At 45.5% G+C, this 17,281-nt stretch overlaps 1 protein-coding gene across 3 annotated transcripts in view; it reads left to right on the forward strand.

The window, feature by feature from the left end:
- Window positions 1-15,727, forward strand: part of VRK1 (VRK serine/threonine kinase 1) — a 52,665-nt gene extending 36,938 nt beyond the window's left edge. For 2 of the 3 annotated variants that reach the window (XM_077323623.1, XM_077323624.1), the window contains 2 exons: window positions 370-481; window positions 15,347-15,727. In XM_077323623.1, the coding sequence (XP_077179738.1) occupies window positions 370-481; window positions 15,347-15,444 (210 nt within the window). In that variant the 3' untranslated portion in view covers window positions 15,445-15,727. Of the gene's footprint in view, window positions 1-369; window positions 482-948; window positions 1,028-15,346 lie in introns of all 3 variants that reach the window. The other variant, XM_077323625.1, reaches the window with a different exon arrangement.
- The last annotated feature ends 1,554 nt before the right edge of the window (window positions 15,728-17,281 follow it).

A 17,281-nucleotide genomic window follows, 5' to 3' on the forward strand; every position in this document is an offset into this window, starting at 1 on the left:
GGGGGGGAGGAGCCGTGGCCCGGTACTGACTGATCCATGGACCTGGACTGGTCCCCGGACCGGGGGTTGGGGACCACTGATTTAGATTATTAACGATGTAAGTTTCTTAGTGCGCAAAGTAGAATAGGAATCTCAGTTTTCAGAACTATCAAGCGAAAGACTGTCTGCCAGGTTTATTATGATTTTATTTTCCTGCTCTGGACATTTTGAATGGATTACCTCCAAGGGTTGGGGGTAGAGATGGGGAATTTTGATGGCAAAATATTCATAGCCCTATTGTCGTGTTTTGTCTTTGGGTGGTGGCCTGCATGTATCTTTTTTCTGCTTTGCATAAAACTTGCTTGTGTTTGTTTTTTGGGGGGGCGGCAGGCAAGAAGAAAATTAGTTGCCACCTCAGACTCCGCCGCTGCTGATGAGGAGGACACTGAAATGGCTACGGATGAAGCAAAAGCTGCCCCTAAAAGAAAGCGTGCGCCATCTAGTAAGTCAAACGTGCACCGTTAACATTTATCATAGCCCTGGTAAAAATCAAACTGTTTTCGTTCTGCAATAAAATGTGATAATTTTTTGCTGGGTAACTTTCATTTTATTTATTTTACATTCACATGCCGCCCTCCCCTGAGTTTCAGGGCAATTTACACGGAACTTAGTGGAACAGGAAGAATACAGAAAACCAGCGGCTATAAGTAACAGTATGAGTGAACAGTAGATATTAATAAAACAGTAATATAGTAGAACAATGGAACAGTAGTAACCACTGTTTAGGAAGCTTTTTAGCTCTCCGTGGATAATCAATGTGAATTCAGACAGCAGTTCGTCTCCTAGGACAAGGGGTAGTGAGTTGATAAACGTTTTTGGTGGGGGTGGTTCCCTGCCCCCCTTCCCCCCATTTATTTCCCATACCATGCTCATTTTTATCCTCCCCTATCTTGTCCAATTCACTGTCAGGTAGCGCTGACTCTCCAGGACCTATTCATCACAGCAGGTTGCAGCCAGAGGCTAGTAGCAGCCATCGCCATTCACAACAGTGAGTGAATTTAAGGCCAAGGAGCTATTTTAAGAGAAGGGAGTTATCCAGACCGACTGTAAGATTATTTGGGCATAATTGATCATTGGTGACCTGCCATGCAACATCAGTGGAGCTGCTGAAAGCAAGGCTTTTCCAGCATTGTCACCAAAGAGTTCTTTAACCCTAAATGCTAGAGTCCAAGTCTGACTTTCTAAGCCAGGCTTTTTCAAACTTTGTGACTATGGAAAGTATCCCTGAAATATTTTTTAGGCTTTGGGGTATCCAGGAGGTGATGATAGTCGGCCACACCTCCCTGTCATGCTACAGGAGCATCAGGCAGCAAATGTTTAAATGGCTGGGGCCTGCCCTTGAGGCCAACCATTGGCCACTCTGGGAGAGGGTGGGTTAACTTGCCCAAATAAAGGTAGATTTTTTAAAAAGACTTTTTCTTTCCTCTTTGCTCAGAGCCAGAAATGGCAGGCACATGGTGAGAGGGCTTCCCCCAGCCACCAATTTGAAAATCCCCACACTCTGGTGCCATTGGGGGCCTTTTTGGTACCATATGGTTACCATGGTACTACTTGTCTCTTAGAGGAGGTCTGCCAGCCAGTTTGGTGTAGTGGTTAGGAGCACCGACTTATAATCTGGCGAGCCAGGTTTGATTCCCTACTCCTTCTCCACATGCAGCCAGCTGGCTGACCTTGGGCCCGCCACAGCACTGATAAGCTGTTCTGACTGAGCAGTGATATCAGGGCTCTCTCGGCCCCATCTACCTCACAGGATGTCTGTTGTGGGAAGAGGAAAGGGAAGGCGAATGTAAGCCACTTTGAGACTCCTTCAGGTAGAGAAAAGTGACAAATAAAAACAACTCTTCTTCTATTACAAGTGGGATGCATTATGAGGGATGGTCACATAATGATAAAAAATAAGTCTTAACAGAGGATTTAAAAAGCTGGTGCTTATCATTACACACTGAGGACATAGGAGCTTTTCAGAAATGAGGGGGCCAATAAAAATGGCTCACTCTTGAAAACTTCCAAACTGCCCACAGGGAATTGTGTCTGACCCGGCAGGAGCTCCTGCGAAAGTCCTGACTGATATCTGGAACTCGGAAGTGGCCCTTGGATACCTTCTTCCATCCGGCAGGTTCTGTTTGTCCAAAGGCAATATAGTGAGCTGTAAGAGAACAACTGAAGGAGAACTTGCTGCAAAAACATGAATGCAAAGTGTGTTTTTGTGCTTACTCTATGGAGGTGGTGGTGATGGTGAAACATACTTACTTCACCACTGCCATTATCTTTGCACAAAACAACTTCCATCTTGGCCTTAGGAAGTACCACGTGGAACATTCTGAAGCTGACTGTAATATGTTGGGTAGGCATTTTGCCAATGTTATCAGCTGCCACTAATTAAAAGAAAAACAGTCATGGAATGTTATCATAGATCCGTTTAATCACAATTGCTCTGTGTTGTGGCCCGGTAGGAATTGCAGGAAGGACTTTGACCTACCACATTAAAGCTTTAACACATGCTTTTGTGACTGATGACAACTGCCTAGCTGGGTCTAGGGAGCGGTTAATGCTTTATTGAAGGAGGGTTTGGCAATAATGAAAGCCCTTCTTAAGGTATTTCCCTGTAACCCCATCATAGCATTATATTCCCTCCTGTGGAGGAGCTGTTTGAGCATGTGGTAGCCGTAGAACTTCAGGTTCAGGGGAATTGGATGGATCCCACTTCAGTCTGACTTCAGACTTGAAATGCACTTCAGTTGAGGTGAGATTATGAGATTGAAACTGCCTTCAATTGCCCTGATGGAGATTCTTGGTTGGATGTGTATGGGAGAGACTAGTAAGTATAGGTCGGTGGGTCATATTGGACATCTTATTGCCTTTTGATTCTGATGCTAGGGCAGTGTTATTTATTGATTTATTTTGTTTATTCTTTGATTTATATGCCACCGCTCTCAAAGACTCGCGGCGGTTTACAATAAAATGGTAAAAACAAGAAGCTTTTTAAAACCCCACACATTAAAATACACTAAGATGGCTATTAATTGGAGTGAAACCCATCTCCTCCCCCACCCCTGTCCAGCTAGCAGTCCTTAGGAGTGGGGGATCTGGTCTCACCAACTCTAGGGCAGTGGTCCCCAACCTTTTTATCACCGGGGACCGGTCAATGCTTGACAATTTTACTGAGGCCCGGAAGGGGGGGTAGTCTTTTGCCGAAGGACGTTGCCACCGCCTGAGCCCCTGCTTCGCTTGCTTTCCCGCTGGTGCCCCTGACTTCCCTCCGCCCACTGAGGGGAGCTGCCAGCAGCAGCTGCACAGTATCACGCTGAAGAGGAGCCCCAGCCATGGCGGCCCCCGGAGAACACCAAAAGTGAGCCAGTGGCAGAGTGGCAGGGCAGCCCCCGAGGCAGCAGCTGGGGAGGAGGACGAGGAGGAGCTGCAGCCCAGTACCGACTGATCCACAGACCGGTCCCCGGACCCTGGGTTGGGGACAGCTGCTCTAGGGGATCCCCTGATGGTAATTCCGGGACCTCAACCCAGCCTCCATACGCCTGGTGGAAATGCTCTGTCTTACAGGCCCTGCGGAAAGCTGATAACTCCTGCAGGGCCCTTAGCTCTTCTGGGAGCTTATTCCACCAGGCTGGGGCCAGGGCCGAGGCCAGGCAAATGTCCCATCAGCCCGTGACTACCAGCAAATTCATACCCGCAGAGCAGAGTGCCCTGTGGGGGGCATAGGCATTCATTCCTCTCCCCTCCGAAACAAACTTCACTCTTGTCTGCCAAGTTCGACTTTCCCCCAGCGCCTGAAGCATCTGCTTCCATCCCATCCCAAGCCAACACTGAAGGGAGAAACTCTGAGATCCAGTGCCGGCCCAGCGGGACCAGTTGAACCATTATCAGGGATCTGGAAAATGGTGATGGCACACAATTTTTCATTCCTGGGGCACTTCTGATGTGAGGCTCCGTAGGATTCTGTCTTGCTTTGCATGCAGTTCAACTTTTAAATGAAACTTGAGAGGTTTTCGGTATCATTGTTATTACGCTGAGACATTCACCCATCTTCTTTTTGATAGGTGAAAAACCGAATGTTCTGAATGAGTATGTGGCGGTCATAGTGTGCTCTATGAGGGCCAATATACTAAAACCTGTTCTAGATGAGATTGAGGTGCTGTTGGACATCAGTGTGGCCAACCAGGAATTCAGGAACTGGACTGTTTTGGGTGGGTTTGCACTCCCCAGCAAAAACCAGGTTTGCAACTTGGTGGTGTTGTGTGAATTCCACGTCTACCATTGAAAACTTAGAAAATATAACCCAAATAAGCTTGAGACTTTAAAGACTGCTTGAAGACATCTGTTGGTATAAAAAGCAGTAGGAGGATTTGCCCCTTGGCCTAAATTACAGGGAGTCTATCATCAGTTTTGAAAGAGGCTGCCATTCAAAGTGGTGGGGATAATCTTCAAATGCCTGACTGGTCTGGAACCAAGGACTTTGGACTTCTTGGGCATTTCCGCATGTGCAAAATGTACCTGGCAGTCTCCGAATGTTGGTGGCATATTCAGGCCCCTCCACATGACCTCACCAACATCCCAAGGCTGTGTCCAGTCAGCGGCTCAGGATTTCACCATTTAGGATTTCACCCTAAAACTTGATCAGTAGTGAGGGAGGGGAACTTTCCCATTACTGCTCATGTCCCTGAACTCAGGCATGTGTTGGTAAAATTTGGTACCATGTTGCATGATTTGACTCTGCTCGGGGGCCTAACTAAACATGTCGACGCCATGCATTGCAATAGAGAGCATGCAAGTTTCTTCTGATATGGAGAAATATTTACCTTTCCTTGAACACCCTTTTGCTGAGAATGTACTGCTTTCCAGATCATTCTCTGAAGTGCAACGTGTGGGCTGTACTGCTGTTCTTAGTCAGCCCTTATATGCATTTAGTGTACGAATTACTGGGAAGATGAAAGCAGGGAGATGAAACAGAAAGGGCCTTCCCATGAAAAAAAACAAAACAAAACGAGACAGAGAGGAGGAAAAGCAGGGCTTGTGGGTAGATACGAAGTGTGTCTTATGGGGCATTGAGTGGGAAAAGTGGGTTAAATGGATTAAAAAGAAAATGGTGAGTTAAGATGGAAAGAATATGTTTAGTTTTTGTTTTGGTCATGGCTAATTTTTCCATACAGCCCTCTCTAACCTGTAAAATGTAAAAGTGGCCCTCAGTGATTCGAGTGGAATACCTTGAGTAGAGTATTGCATTCACTACTTTGTGCAGTTATGCAGGGTAGGAAACTGTTTCTTTTGTTATTTTTTTTTTAACACAAATTATCAAGGTTATAAAGAATTTCAATAGCGGAAGCAAACAGCTTAACACAGAAATGCTCCTCGTCCAGTCCTCTTGTTTGTAGTGATTTACTGTATTAGGTTGAAAAGTGTGTATTCTGTGTGGTTGTGAGTGGGTGCTTCATTTTCCCTTTGTCTGCATCTGCTGTGTAGCCGTGAAGGTTTAGAAGTGTCTCCTGGGCTGGATGCCCTAAGGCAGTGGTCCCCAACTTTTTTATCACTGGGGACCGGTCAATGCTTGACAATTTTGCTGAGGCCCGTGGTAGTCTTTTGCCGAGGGACGTTGCCACCGCCGCCTGAACTCCTGCTCCACTTACTTTTCCACTGGCGCCCCTGACATCCCGCCGCCAGTGGCAGAGTGGCAGGGCAGCCCCTACGGCAGCAGCCGGGGACAAGGAGGAGCTGCAGCCCAGTACCGACTGATCGACGGACCGGTACCGATCCCCGGACCGGGGGTGGGGACCGCTGCCCTAAGACTTTTAGCAGTATCTTTCAAAAATGCACGTGATCTCTCTGATTGGGGCTCGGGGGCTTATGTGAGGGAGAGGTGCAGTAAAAGGTGAAATTTCAGAAATCTGGAAAATGCTGCCTTTTGCTTTCTTGGTGGTGGTATCCGCAGCACACTGAGCAGAGGTTCTTAAAGATTTAGCTGCAGCGATTTGATGGCTCTCCGTCAGAAATGGCAAGTTGAGAATATGGTTCCCTGAACTCTGTCCCTGGAGCCTGCTACTTTTCTTGTCATGCCCCTCTGTTGTTAGGTTTCTCTGTAGTCTTGCTACTCAGACTTAGTGCTGTGAAGTCTTTTAGCGAGGGCTCTTTCATTAATTTAGACTCTTTAGTTTCTCCAATCAATGAATCTAGTGAAAAGCAATCTGTCTCAGCACAGATACTCGGGGTATTTAAATGGTATCTGTTTAAATTTTTATCTCGCTCAGACTCCAAAGACCAACATACATTAATCCTTGACACTCTGTTTCATCCTTACAACAGCTCTGTGAGGTGTGCTAGGATGAAAGACAGTAAGCGGCCGAAGGTCACCCTGTTTATTTCATGGCAGAGTGGAAATCTGGGTTTCCCCGACTCCATACTGTAACCACTACACCAGTGATCCCCAACCCAGAGGGGCCAGGAGGGGAAGCCGCGGCCACCGGCATGGCAGTGGTGCAAACGCACGTGCGCGGTAGTCGCCCTCTTCCCCCACTACGCCGCAGCGGTCCGCGGCAAGCGGAAGCTTGCGGGTCGCTGCACTACACCACAGTGGCCTTTCCTTCCATTGTGAAAACTTGAACAGTTTATGTGTACTAGACCAGGGGTAGTCAACCTGTGGTCCTCCAGATGTCCATAGACTGCAATTCCCATGAGAATTGTAGTCATGGGAATTGTAGTCCATGGACATCTGGAGGACCACAGGTTGACTACCCCTGTACTAGACAGTCCTAAGTTAAAACGTGCTTGTTATGTTACTTTGGGTGCCGATCCTTGCTTGCTTGCTCACTGTCCCTGTAGATTGCTGTTCTTACAACATTATTTCATAGGGGCTCTTACCCTGTGGGCTAAACCTGAAAACAGCATTTGGCCATATTTTTTCTCCTATGATAAGTATTTTTCATACATTTTGACAAGTGTCTCTTTTACCAAAGAAATGTTACAACACCTTAATTTATAAACATATACAGTATTTGGATTTTCATTAGTTTTATTAAGAAAAGGTAAACTAATATGTACTGTTATTGTAAAATGTAATGTTATATTACATTAACTCAGTTTATCCAACCCTATATTAAGCTATAGTCGACAATTTTACATCTCTGTTTATGTGTAGAGTACAACTAATAACAAATAATTATCTGTAATTTAATTATGCATGGAAATGAAGGAAGGAAACAATTATTTATGGCAGTCAGGGTTTCGTTATGTGTTACACATTCATAGTCCTACCATTAGGAGCTAAAATAATTTGTTTTTGTCTCTCAGTCTTGAGCATCCTACATAAAGTTGCCTTGCAGATCAGCACCAGCTATTTTTCATATGTGTCCTTAATCTTTATTGATGCTCATTGCAATGCTGTGTATGAATATGAAAATTGGACAATGAAGAAAGCTGACTAGAAGAAAGTAGATTTCTTTGAAGTATGGTGTTGAAGGAGAGCTTTATGATAACCATGGACCACCAAAAAGATAAATAAGTAGATTCTGGACCAGTTCAGAAGCTAAAAAGGCTAAACAGAGGCTTTTGTGCTTTGATCACTTCATGAGAAGGCAAGAGTCACTGGAAAAGACAATAATTCTAGGAGAAGTTGAAGGCAGCAAGAAAAGAGGAAGAACCAACCTGGGATGGGTTGACTCAACCATGGAAGCTATGATCCTCAGTATGCGAGACCTGAGCAAAGCTGTTAATAATAGGATGTGTTGGCGGTCATTAATTCATAGTGGCATACGTTGGAAGTGCTTTGATGGCACTTTACACACTTAGACTGTTTATGCACTGGGAACATCACTGCCCCAGATCCCATGCAGGAGCACAGATCAGGGGCAGAAGAGGTGCACTGGGTCAAATGCTCCCCCATGTGGATACAGGAAGAGGTGGGGCAACCTGCCATGACTAAAACTCCAGCTTGCAGCCCGGCATGAAACCTCCAGTGCGTAAATGGTCTTAGTGACACCTACAGCATCATTCTAAGTATTGATATTGCCTTACACTGGATTCATATAATGGTTTATTACTAGTGGTTCACAACTCTAAATTTTTCATGAATTTGGTTGCCCCCCCCCCCCCAAAAAAAAAAACACATTTCCCGAACCTTTTGTTAGGTTGGGTTCCGGCCATTTAAACCCAGCATCAGAGTCCACCCATCCATGTAAACCCTCCTTTTTGCTTCCCCCCCCTTCCAAACAGATGGAAGCAACATAAACAGCTGATATGGATTGCAGCCATTTCAGCCTTACAGCAGGACAGGCAGCGGTATATTTTGCTTCCCTGCCTCTGGAAGGGGAGGGAACAAAACTGAGTTCAAATAGCTGGCAGCCCTTCAAGTAGTCTGTTTTGTTTGCCCCCACTTCTAAGCGAGGAGAAGTAAAACAGACCAGCTGAAACCAGCCGGTTCATTTTGGGGCTTTGTGTTCTGGGGTTCTATTTGGGGACAACCTGAGACCCTTGCTGGAATTTTCCAGTTTGTACCCATCTCTATTTATTGCATCTGGAAATATTGAGTTCTGGTAGATCTTCCAGAATAAGATATGTAAGACGTGAGTTATGTAAGCCACCATGAGTCTTGTCTCTGAAAGCAGCGGGATAGAAATCTAAGGAATAAACAAATAAATAAATAATCCCAGTGTTTCCTTTACTTCTCTACCTGATTTTATAGCACTATAATCATAGAATCATAGAATAATAGAGTTGGAAGGGACCTCATGGGTCATCTAGTCCAACCCCCTGCACTATGCAGGACACTCACATCCCAATTGCTTATCTACTGTAACCTGCCACCCCTTTGAGCCTTCACAGAATCAGCCTCTCCGTCAGATGGCTATCCAGCCTCTGTTTAAAAATTTCCAAAGATGGAGAACCCACCACCTCCCGAGGAAGCCTGTTCCACTGACTGTCAGGAACTTCTTCCTGACGTTTAGACGGAATTTCTTTTGAATTAATTTCATCCCATCGGTTCTGGTCCATCCCTCTGGAGCAAGAGAGAACAACTCTGCTCCATCCTCCTTATGGCACCCTTTTAAATACTTGAAGATGGTTATCAGATCCCCTCTCAGTTGTCTCCTCTCTAGGCTAAACAGACCAAGCTCCCCCAACCTTTCTTCAAATGTCTTGGTCTCCAAACCCCTCACCATCTTTGTTGCCATCCTCTGGACACTGTTCATTTCAAGAGAAGCTCTGCAGATTTGCTACCTGTAGCATAGCCAGCAAGCTGTACTTGCATTATTTTCTTTCAAACTCTGCTTTTGGACGTTTCAAACCGTATTTTTGGACCATTCAAATGTATGATGATTTGATGCAAACCTGCAACTCATCAGCTGTGTATCCTTATAGAGTAACACATTTTTGGCAGGAGTCCTTAGCTAATAAAATAGTGGCTCCTCCAGTAGTTAAATGATTTCTTCATGAATCGTGCAGTGTGCGCTCTAATGCAGCTTCATTAGGCATGGTACACTTGTCCATACAATGGATTTGTACCCTTCTAAAATTTTATAATATTCCTCTATTTATACTGCAAGTTGCTTTGTCAGAATATTTAACATATGACATGTTTGTGATCACTAAATTAGCAGCTTAGCCTCCCTATAAACAAGTTGCATCACTACCTTTGAAACAACAGCAGTAGCCCTCATCCTTTTTTGGTGAAATTTTGGCTAGATAGAGGCTTAATAAGAAAGTTCCTTTCTTATTCCTCTTAGAGGATCTATAGAAAATATGCCTCTTGAAAACCGCACCTGCGATTGCTTTGAAAAATGTTCCTTTGGTCCAGTATTAAATTTGGCTCATTTTCACACATGAATTCTCCACGCTCTTCAGGGTCATGTGCAATCTCTGCTGCAAATTTGTTTGCAGAGCGCATAACTATCATCTCTATGTGGTCCAGGTAGACCAAATGTTTTCAGAGAAGAGCCACCCATGGTTAGAATGCAGTCTTCAATCAATATAAATGCTCTATTAAAAATTGCATCATTATGTATCATTTCTATGTCTGTATTTTGTATTCTGGCTTGATTCAGAATACCTTCTGAGTGAGATTCCTTATACGCGCCTGAAAGACGATAAGGATTTGAAGTGCCACAAACTTGCATCCATGTAGCAAACAGATTTCATAACATTTTGCGTGACCTCACAACTGCTACTTCCTTTAGAGCATTATTCCCATGAGCATCATTGTCAAGAAGACCTCTTAACTAGCAAGCTTGTCTAAAGATTTGTTTTTGTAAGGAAAGGGATACAATCTACACATAGACCCCTCCACTAGAGGTGTGCAGTCAACTAAACTGAGCTCGAAAAAATACCCCCAAAACACCTTACCAGTATTGTTTAAGCCAGTGGTTCTCAACCTGGGGGTCAGGACCCCTTTGGAGGTCGAATGATCCTTTCAGAGGGGTCGTGGCAGGGCAAGCAGCTTGGCTGGGAGGGGTGAGATAGAGCGTTCATCTGTCTGGAGCAGTGGAAAAGAGTAAGATTGGCATGATGGGACAAGAGGCAGAACTGAACTGAGAAACCCCAGGAAAACCGATTTATATACAATCATGAACAATGGATCTTCATGCCATTGGTCAGTTTTGGTTTAATTTCTGTGAAAGAACACTTGCCTAATGTTATGGTTGGGGGTCACCACAACATGAGGAACTGTATTAAAGGGCTGCAGCATTCGGAAGGTCGAGAGCCACTGATTTAAGCTGATTACAGATTCTTTAATCTGAATGGCTATTGGTCTAGCTGACTCAAATGAAAGCCACTCCAGCTGATCATCTTAGGTCTGTGTTCCGTTGTAAGAGACCTCTCTGCTGAATGTCCCCTGGGGACAGCTTCTGCTGCATTGTAGTTTAAAGCAGGGGTAGTCAACTGGTGGTCCTCCAGATGTTCATGGACAACTATTCCCATGAGTCCCTGCCTGCAAACACGTTTTCTGGCAGGGGCTCATGGAAATTGTAGTCCATGGACATCTGGAGGACCACAGGTTGACTACCCCTGCTTTAAAGTATCCAACTGTAGAAGCACTCCTGGTCAGGTCTTTCTGGGGAGGGGAGATGTCTCCCAGCCCCACACAGATCCTACAGACAGCTTTTGTTTCCAGGAGGTTTAAAGTTCTCTAAGGTCATGCTTTTATTGTTGGTTTTATTCTATTTGATGGGCAGTTGGATAGAGAAGAGAGATCTCATGGGAGATGTAGTGGGAAATGTCCAACTTGAGATCATCCACTCTTTAAAACCAAATGACGGGGGTTTGCAAAAAGCAGTGTTCACTCATGCTTGCTTTTTTTTCTGCAATTGTTTGTTCCCCGTTTACCTAGCACATGTAACTTGCAGGCATTTGATTTTCAGGTCATTGAGCTCACTTCCTCTTTGTACAGTACTGCTGTGCAAACCCAAATGAATCCTCCTCCATTTCCAAGGACTGACCTTCAATCACACACCACACAGGCTGTTTCTCTCGGTTAAACTGCTAGTTGCGGGGGTTTCATGAAGGGTGGTGCACAGGTGTGAATTCAGCAAAAAAGCCCCGCAATTTTCATGGCACTGATATTGGGAATAGTTTTTGATGTCCCGTTGGCTCCTGTTTCTGGCTTGTTGGAAATGGTTACCATGGTCTTGGCATCATTTTTTTTTAATTTAATTTATATACAACTCTCAGGAGGTTTACAATAAAGCAATAAAAGTACAATATAACCCCTAAAATCCCCATACAAACAAACAGATGCTGTCATAGTCCTAGTCTCCGGACTCCTAAAAAAAGCCTTAATGCTCAGTCTCATTGGTTGGCCCCCAAGGCCTACGCAGGTATCCAAAAGATGGGAGCCAGGAACCTGACTTTAAAGCAGAATCATAGAATCATAGAATCATAGAATCATAGAGTTGGAAGGGGCCATACAGGCCATCTAGTCCAACCCCCTACTCAACGCAGGATCAGCCCTAAGCATCCTAAAGCATCCAAGAAAAGTGTGTATCCAACCTTTGCTTGAAGACTGCCAGTGAGGGGGAACTCACCACCTCCTTAGGCAGCCTATTCCACTGCTGAACTACTCTGACTGTGAAAAAAATTTTCTTGATATCTAGCCTATATCGTTGTACTTGTAGTTTAAACCCATTACTGCGTGTCCTCTCCTCTGCAGCCAACGGAAATAGCATCCTGCCCTCCTCCAAGTGATAACCTTTCAAATACTTAAAGAGGCCTATCATGTCCCCTCTCAACCTCCTTTTCTCTAGGCTGAACATTCCCAAGTCCCTCAACCTATCTTCATAGGGCTTGGTCCCTTGGCCCCAGATCATCTTCGTCGCTCTCCTTTGTACCCTTTCAATTTTATCTACGTCCTTCTTGAAGTGAGGCCTCCAGAACTACACACAGTACTCCAGGTGTGGTCTGACCAGTGCCGTATACAATGGGACTATGACATCTTGTGATTTTGATGTGATGCCCCTGTTGATACAGCCCAAAATGGCATTCACCTTTCTTACCGCTGCATCACACTGCCTGCTAATGTTTAGTTTACAATCCACAAGTACTCCAAGGTCGCGTTCATACACAGTGTTACCTAGAAGCGTATCCCCCATCCAGTAGGCATGCTTTCCATTTTTCTGACCCAGATGCAGAACTTTACACTTATCTTTATTAAATTGCATCTTGTTCTCATTTGCCCATTTTTCCATTGTATTCAGATCTCGTTGAACTCTGTCTGTATGTCCTCCCAATTTGGTGTCATCTGCAAACTTTATGAATAGTCCCTCCACCCCCTCATCTAGATCATTAATAAATATGTTAAAAAGTACCGGGCCGAGCACCGAGCCCTGAGGTACCCCGCTACTCACCTCTCTCCAGTCTGATGAAACACCATTGACAACTCTTTGAGTGCGGTTCTCTAACCAATTCCCTATCCATCTAACTATCTGAAAATTCAGATTGCAGTCCTTCAATTTATCCATCAGAACATCATGGGGAACCTTGTCAAAACCTTTACTAAAATCCAAGTAAACGACATCAACCAAATTTCCACGATCCAGCAAACCTGTTACTTGGTCAAAAAAGGAAACCAGGTTGGTCTGGCAGGACCTGTTGGAGACAAATCCATGCTGACTTCCTTGGATCACCAAATTGTCCTCCAGATGTTTGCAGATTGCTCCCTTTAATATCTGCTCCATTATCTTCCCCACAACAGAGGTCAGACTCACTGGTCTGTAGTTTCCCGGGTCATCCTTCCTCCCTTTTTTGAAGATCGGAATAACGTTTGCTCTCTTCCAGTCCTCTGGGACTTCTCCAGTCCTTAAAGAGGTCCCGAAGATGATGGATGAGGGTTCTGCAAGTTCTCTGGAAAGTTCTTTGAGCACTCTCAGGTGCATTTCATCTGGGCCAAGGGATTTGAACTCATCCAGTGCAGCTAAATGCCTCTCGACAACCTCCTTATCCACGTCAACCTGCAACTCAGACACTATCCCTTGGCTACTGCCATCTCTAGATGTGCCTAAACCCTTTGAACTGTGGGAAAAAACAGATGTAAAATAGGTGCTGAGCCTTTCTGCTTTCTCTGCATCTTCCGTTAGAGTTTGTCCATCCGCACCCAACAGTGGGCCTATTGCCTCCTTTACTTTACGTTTGCTCCTGACATAACTGAAAGATCTTTTCTTGTTACAATGGACTTCCCTGGCCAATCTTAGCTCACTCTCAGCTTTGGCCTTTCTGATGATTGATCTACAGTGTTTGCTGGCAGGGGCTCATGGGAATTGAAGTCCATAAAGATCTTGAGCAGCGGTCCACAAGCTTGCGCTCGCTGCGGACCGCTGCTCCAGAGTCCGGGGAGAGGCCGGCAGGGGCGCAAACGCGTGCGCGGCAGTCCGCACAGGCGCGTTTGTGCTGCCCCTCCCGGACCCTCCGGGCCTTGAGCAAAGCGGCCGCTAAAGCGGCCGATTAGCTTGCAGCTCGGCAAGCTTCTCTTCTCTTCCCTCCCCTCCCGAAGCGAGAAGCTTGCCAGACCGCAAGCTAATCAGCCACTTTGGCGGCTGATTTGCTTGCGGCCTGGCGAGCTTCTCGCTTTGGGGTGGGAGGGAAGAAGGAGCCGCGCCCCGCCGCCAAGGCCTTCACGGCCCGGGACCGGGCCGCGGCCCGCGGGTTGGGGACCACTGATCTTGAGGACCGCAGGTTGACTGCCCTTGCTTTAGATCTCATGTGCATGTGCACTTCTTCAGCTTAGAGAACTATTGTTCTCTAGTAGGCCATGGTTGCTATAAATGTCATAAACCAGAAATGGTTAATTTTGTAATGCCTGGGCTCTCCTCAGCCAACCTATGTCACAGCCTATGTCCAGCTCTGTATTAGTGCCAAGTATTAATAGAGGAGAGGATTATTTCTCGAGTGCACATACAAGCCACCGAGTTCAGGGCAGGGGAAGGACTGGTGTAAGAGGACTAAGTTGAGGCATTTCTCCTCTTTCCCAAAGCAGGTCTTTCTCTGAGAGCTTTGTCCTCCCTTCTTCCCCAAGCCTGGTACTATAAACAGATCCTTGGGAACACATTTCTGGCACAGTGACCTTAGTTGTTCCCTACCACTTGAGTCACAGGGCAGTGTATTGGATCTGGACTTAATTTTCCACTAGTGGAAGGGGTAGGGTAATTTCCTCCAGTTTTTCCTTCCTGCTGTAGACCCCCAGTTTGGCCTTCATGAGATGGTGAGATCAGGAGGCTCTAGTGGGAGGATCGTCCTGTTCCCCAGGCAAAATTGCTTTGTGTGAATGAAAAACTTAGTCTGGTTTCAACCCGGAATAGTGCAGGGGGTTAGACTAGATGACCCATGAGGTCCCTTCCAACTCTATTATTCTATGATGCTAACCCTTTCTATCCATGTGGGCTGCTAGATGTAGAGGAAGTGGGGAAGGGTAGAAGTGCCACCGTTGCTGACTCTACATGTGATTCTCCTGAGCCTGTAACGTATGTGTGTATCATGGCCACATACATGAGAAATGTTTTCTTTGCAGGTGTATCTGGGGGCGGGGAGTAGATGCTTCTTGCAGGCTGGTGCTTCACTTTTAACTATCAAACTATAGTCCACGCCGCTTGTAATCGTATAAACTACGTCCATGAATTGCACTGCTATAAATTAATTTTATAATACTCAGGAGTACTCTGAAGCTGGTGCGATAACTTTTTATATGCAGCGTATATCACGAGGAGATTGATAATGAATTTTCCTTTTTGAAATGTTTTAATGTAGAACGTTTTGATTATACTCTTACCATTGTTCTGTGCTCACTGTCTAGTTTTTAAACTCTCTTTCTTCTTGACAACTCTAGAGGCGAGAGCTTCCAGGCCCAAAGTGCTGAAGACCTCTCCCAGAGTTCAGAAGGCATCTCCCAAAACCAAGGCAAGCAAGAAGAGGATCCAGAAGTAGGAGAGGCAGACTAGTATCTGCTTGCTTTTATTATTCTCTGCCCCCCCCCACGCCCGCAGAATTAGGATTTTTTTTCTCCTTTTTATGTGTTTAACCAATTGGCTGTAAAAAGTCTATTCCGCTTTGTGTAGCTGGGGTTTTGAAGAGTAAATATTTTAAGTCTTTCTGTACAGGATATAGAGTTTACTACCGCTGCAGATGTTTTCAAAATCCATCAGTGACTGTATGGACACTTTTTGCACCTGTTCAGTTTCTATTACACTTGAATAAAAATAAAATCTTGGGTTTTGGTTATCTGTTCTGTTGGGGTCACTGGGTTGACCCAGTCACTCACTTCAGCTAAGTTAGACTTCAGGTTAGGAAGGAGGCATCTTGCTTAGGGAAAGAAGAAGAAGAGTTGGTTCTTATATGCCGCGTTTCCCTATCCAAAGGAGGCCCAAAGCGGCTTACAGTCGCCTTCCCATTCCTCTCCCCACAACAGACACCCTGTGGGGTGGGTGAGGCTGAGAGAGTGCTGATATCACTGCCCGGTCAGAACAGTTTTATCAGTGCCGTGGCAAGCCCAAGGTCACCCAGCTGGTTGCACGTGGGGGAGTGCAGAATCGAACCCGGCATGCCAGATTAGAAGTCCGCACTCCTAACCACTACACCAAAGGGAGTCACGGGGACCCAAACAAATATTTCTGTCTTGACTTGGTCTACTCTGTCTCTTTATACATTTCTAGCCCCCCCCCCCCCCCAGTCAGCAGTTGGGTTTTGGGGAGGAGGCTACTCTCAGAAGGATAATAAGTCAGATTCTTCTTGGGGGTCTGGCCAATAAAGCCCATTGTGCAGCTACCCATAATTTTTCATATATCCCCTAAATGGCCAACAAGAATCTCAGACAGACTTTAGCCCAACGCCAAGCCTTTCTATTTTCCCGCCCTTAAAAAAAAAGCCAAACCTTTAATCACTGGTAAATGAGCTTGACATCGGTACATGATAACATCTCCTTCAACAAGCAAGAATTTAAGGCTGAGATTCTGAGCATCATGCTTTCCCCCAAGCTGTACTTCAGAAGAGAAATGTTTAGTATTTCCTATTTTTGGACTGGCTTTAGTTTTACTCAAATACTGAATATCTATGTGTTCCTTAAGAGCCTCTTGTGGCGCAGAGTGGTAAGGCAGCAGACATGCAGTCTGAAAGCTTTGCCCATGAGGCTGGGAGTTCAATCCCAGCAGCCAGGTTGACTCAGCCTTCCATCCTTCTGAGGTGGGTAAAATGAGTACCCAGCTTGCTGATGGGTGGTAAACGGTAATGACTGGGGAAGGCACTGGCAAACCACCCCGTATAGAGTCTGCCATGAAAGCGCTGGAGGGTGTCACCCCAAGGGTCAGACATGACCCAGTGCTTGCCCAGGGGATACCTTTACCTTTAACTATGTGCTCCTTTAGCAGTGTTTGCTGTAATTGAAACAAGGGTTAACAAAACTATGAAAATATTTAAAAATAGAAGAAGGAAACTGTTTTTTTGTACCCTGCTTTTCACTATTCTCAAGGTGGCTTACCACAACAGGCACCTTGTGAGAGGTAGGTATGGTTGAGAGCTCTGAGAGAACAGACGTGCCCAAGGTCACCCAGCAGGCTTCATGTGGAGGAAGAGTGGGGAATCAAACCCAGTTCTCCAGATTAGAGGTTACCGCTCTTATCTACTACATCAAGCTCTAAAAAAAGTTTCTATCCATGTGAATGGTAGTTCCATGTACACCAGGGCTTATGTATCTTCCTTTTTTGCTGCAGCCCTTAGTGTTTTCCAGAAAGTTTACTCTGAGACTCAAGGGATACAATGTGATGCCAGC

This window comes from Paroedura picta, chromosome 2, assembly GCF_049243985.1.
Source record: "Paroedura picta isolate Pp20150507F chromosome 2, Ppicta_v3.0, whole genome shotgun sequence".
Taxonomy (NCBI): Eukaryota; Metazoa; Chordata; class Lepidosauria; order Squamata; family Gekkonidae; genus Paroedura; species Paroedura picta.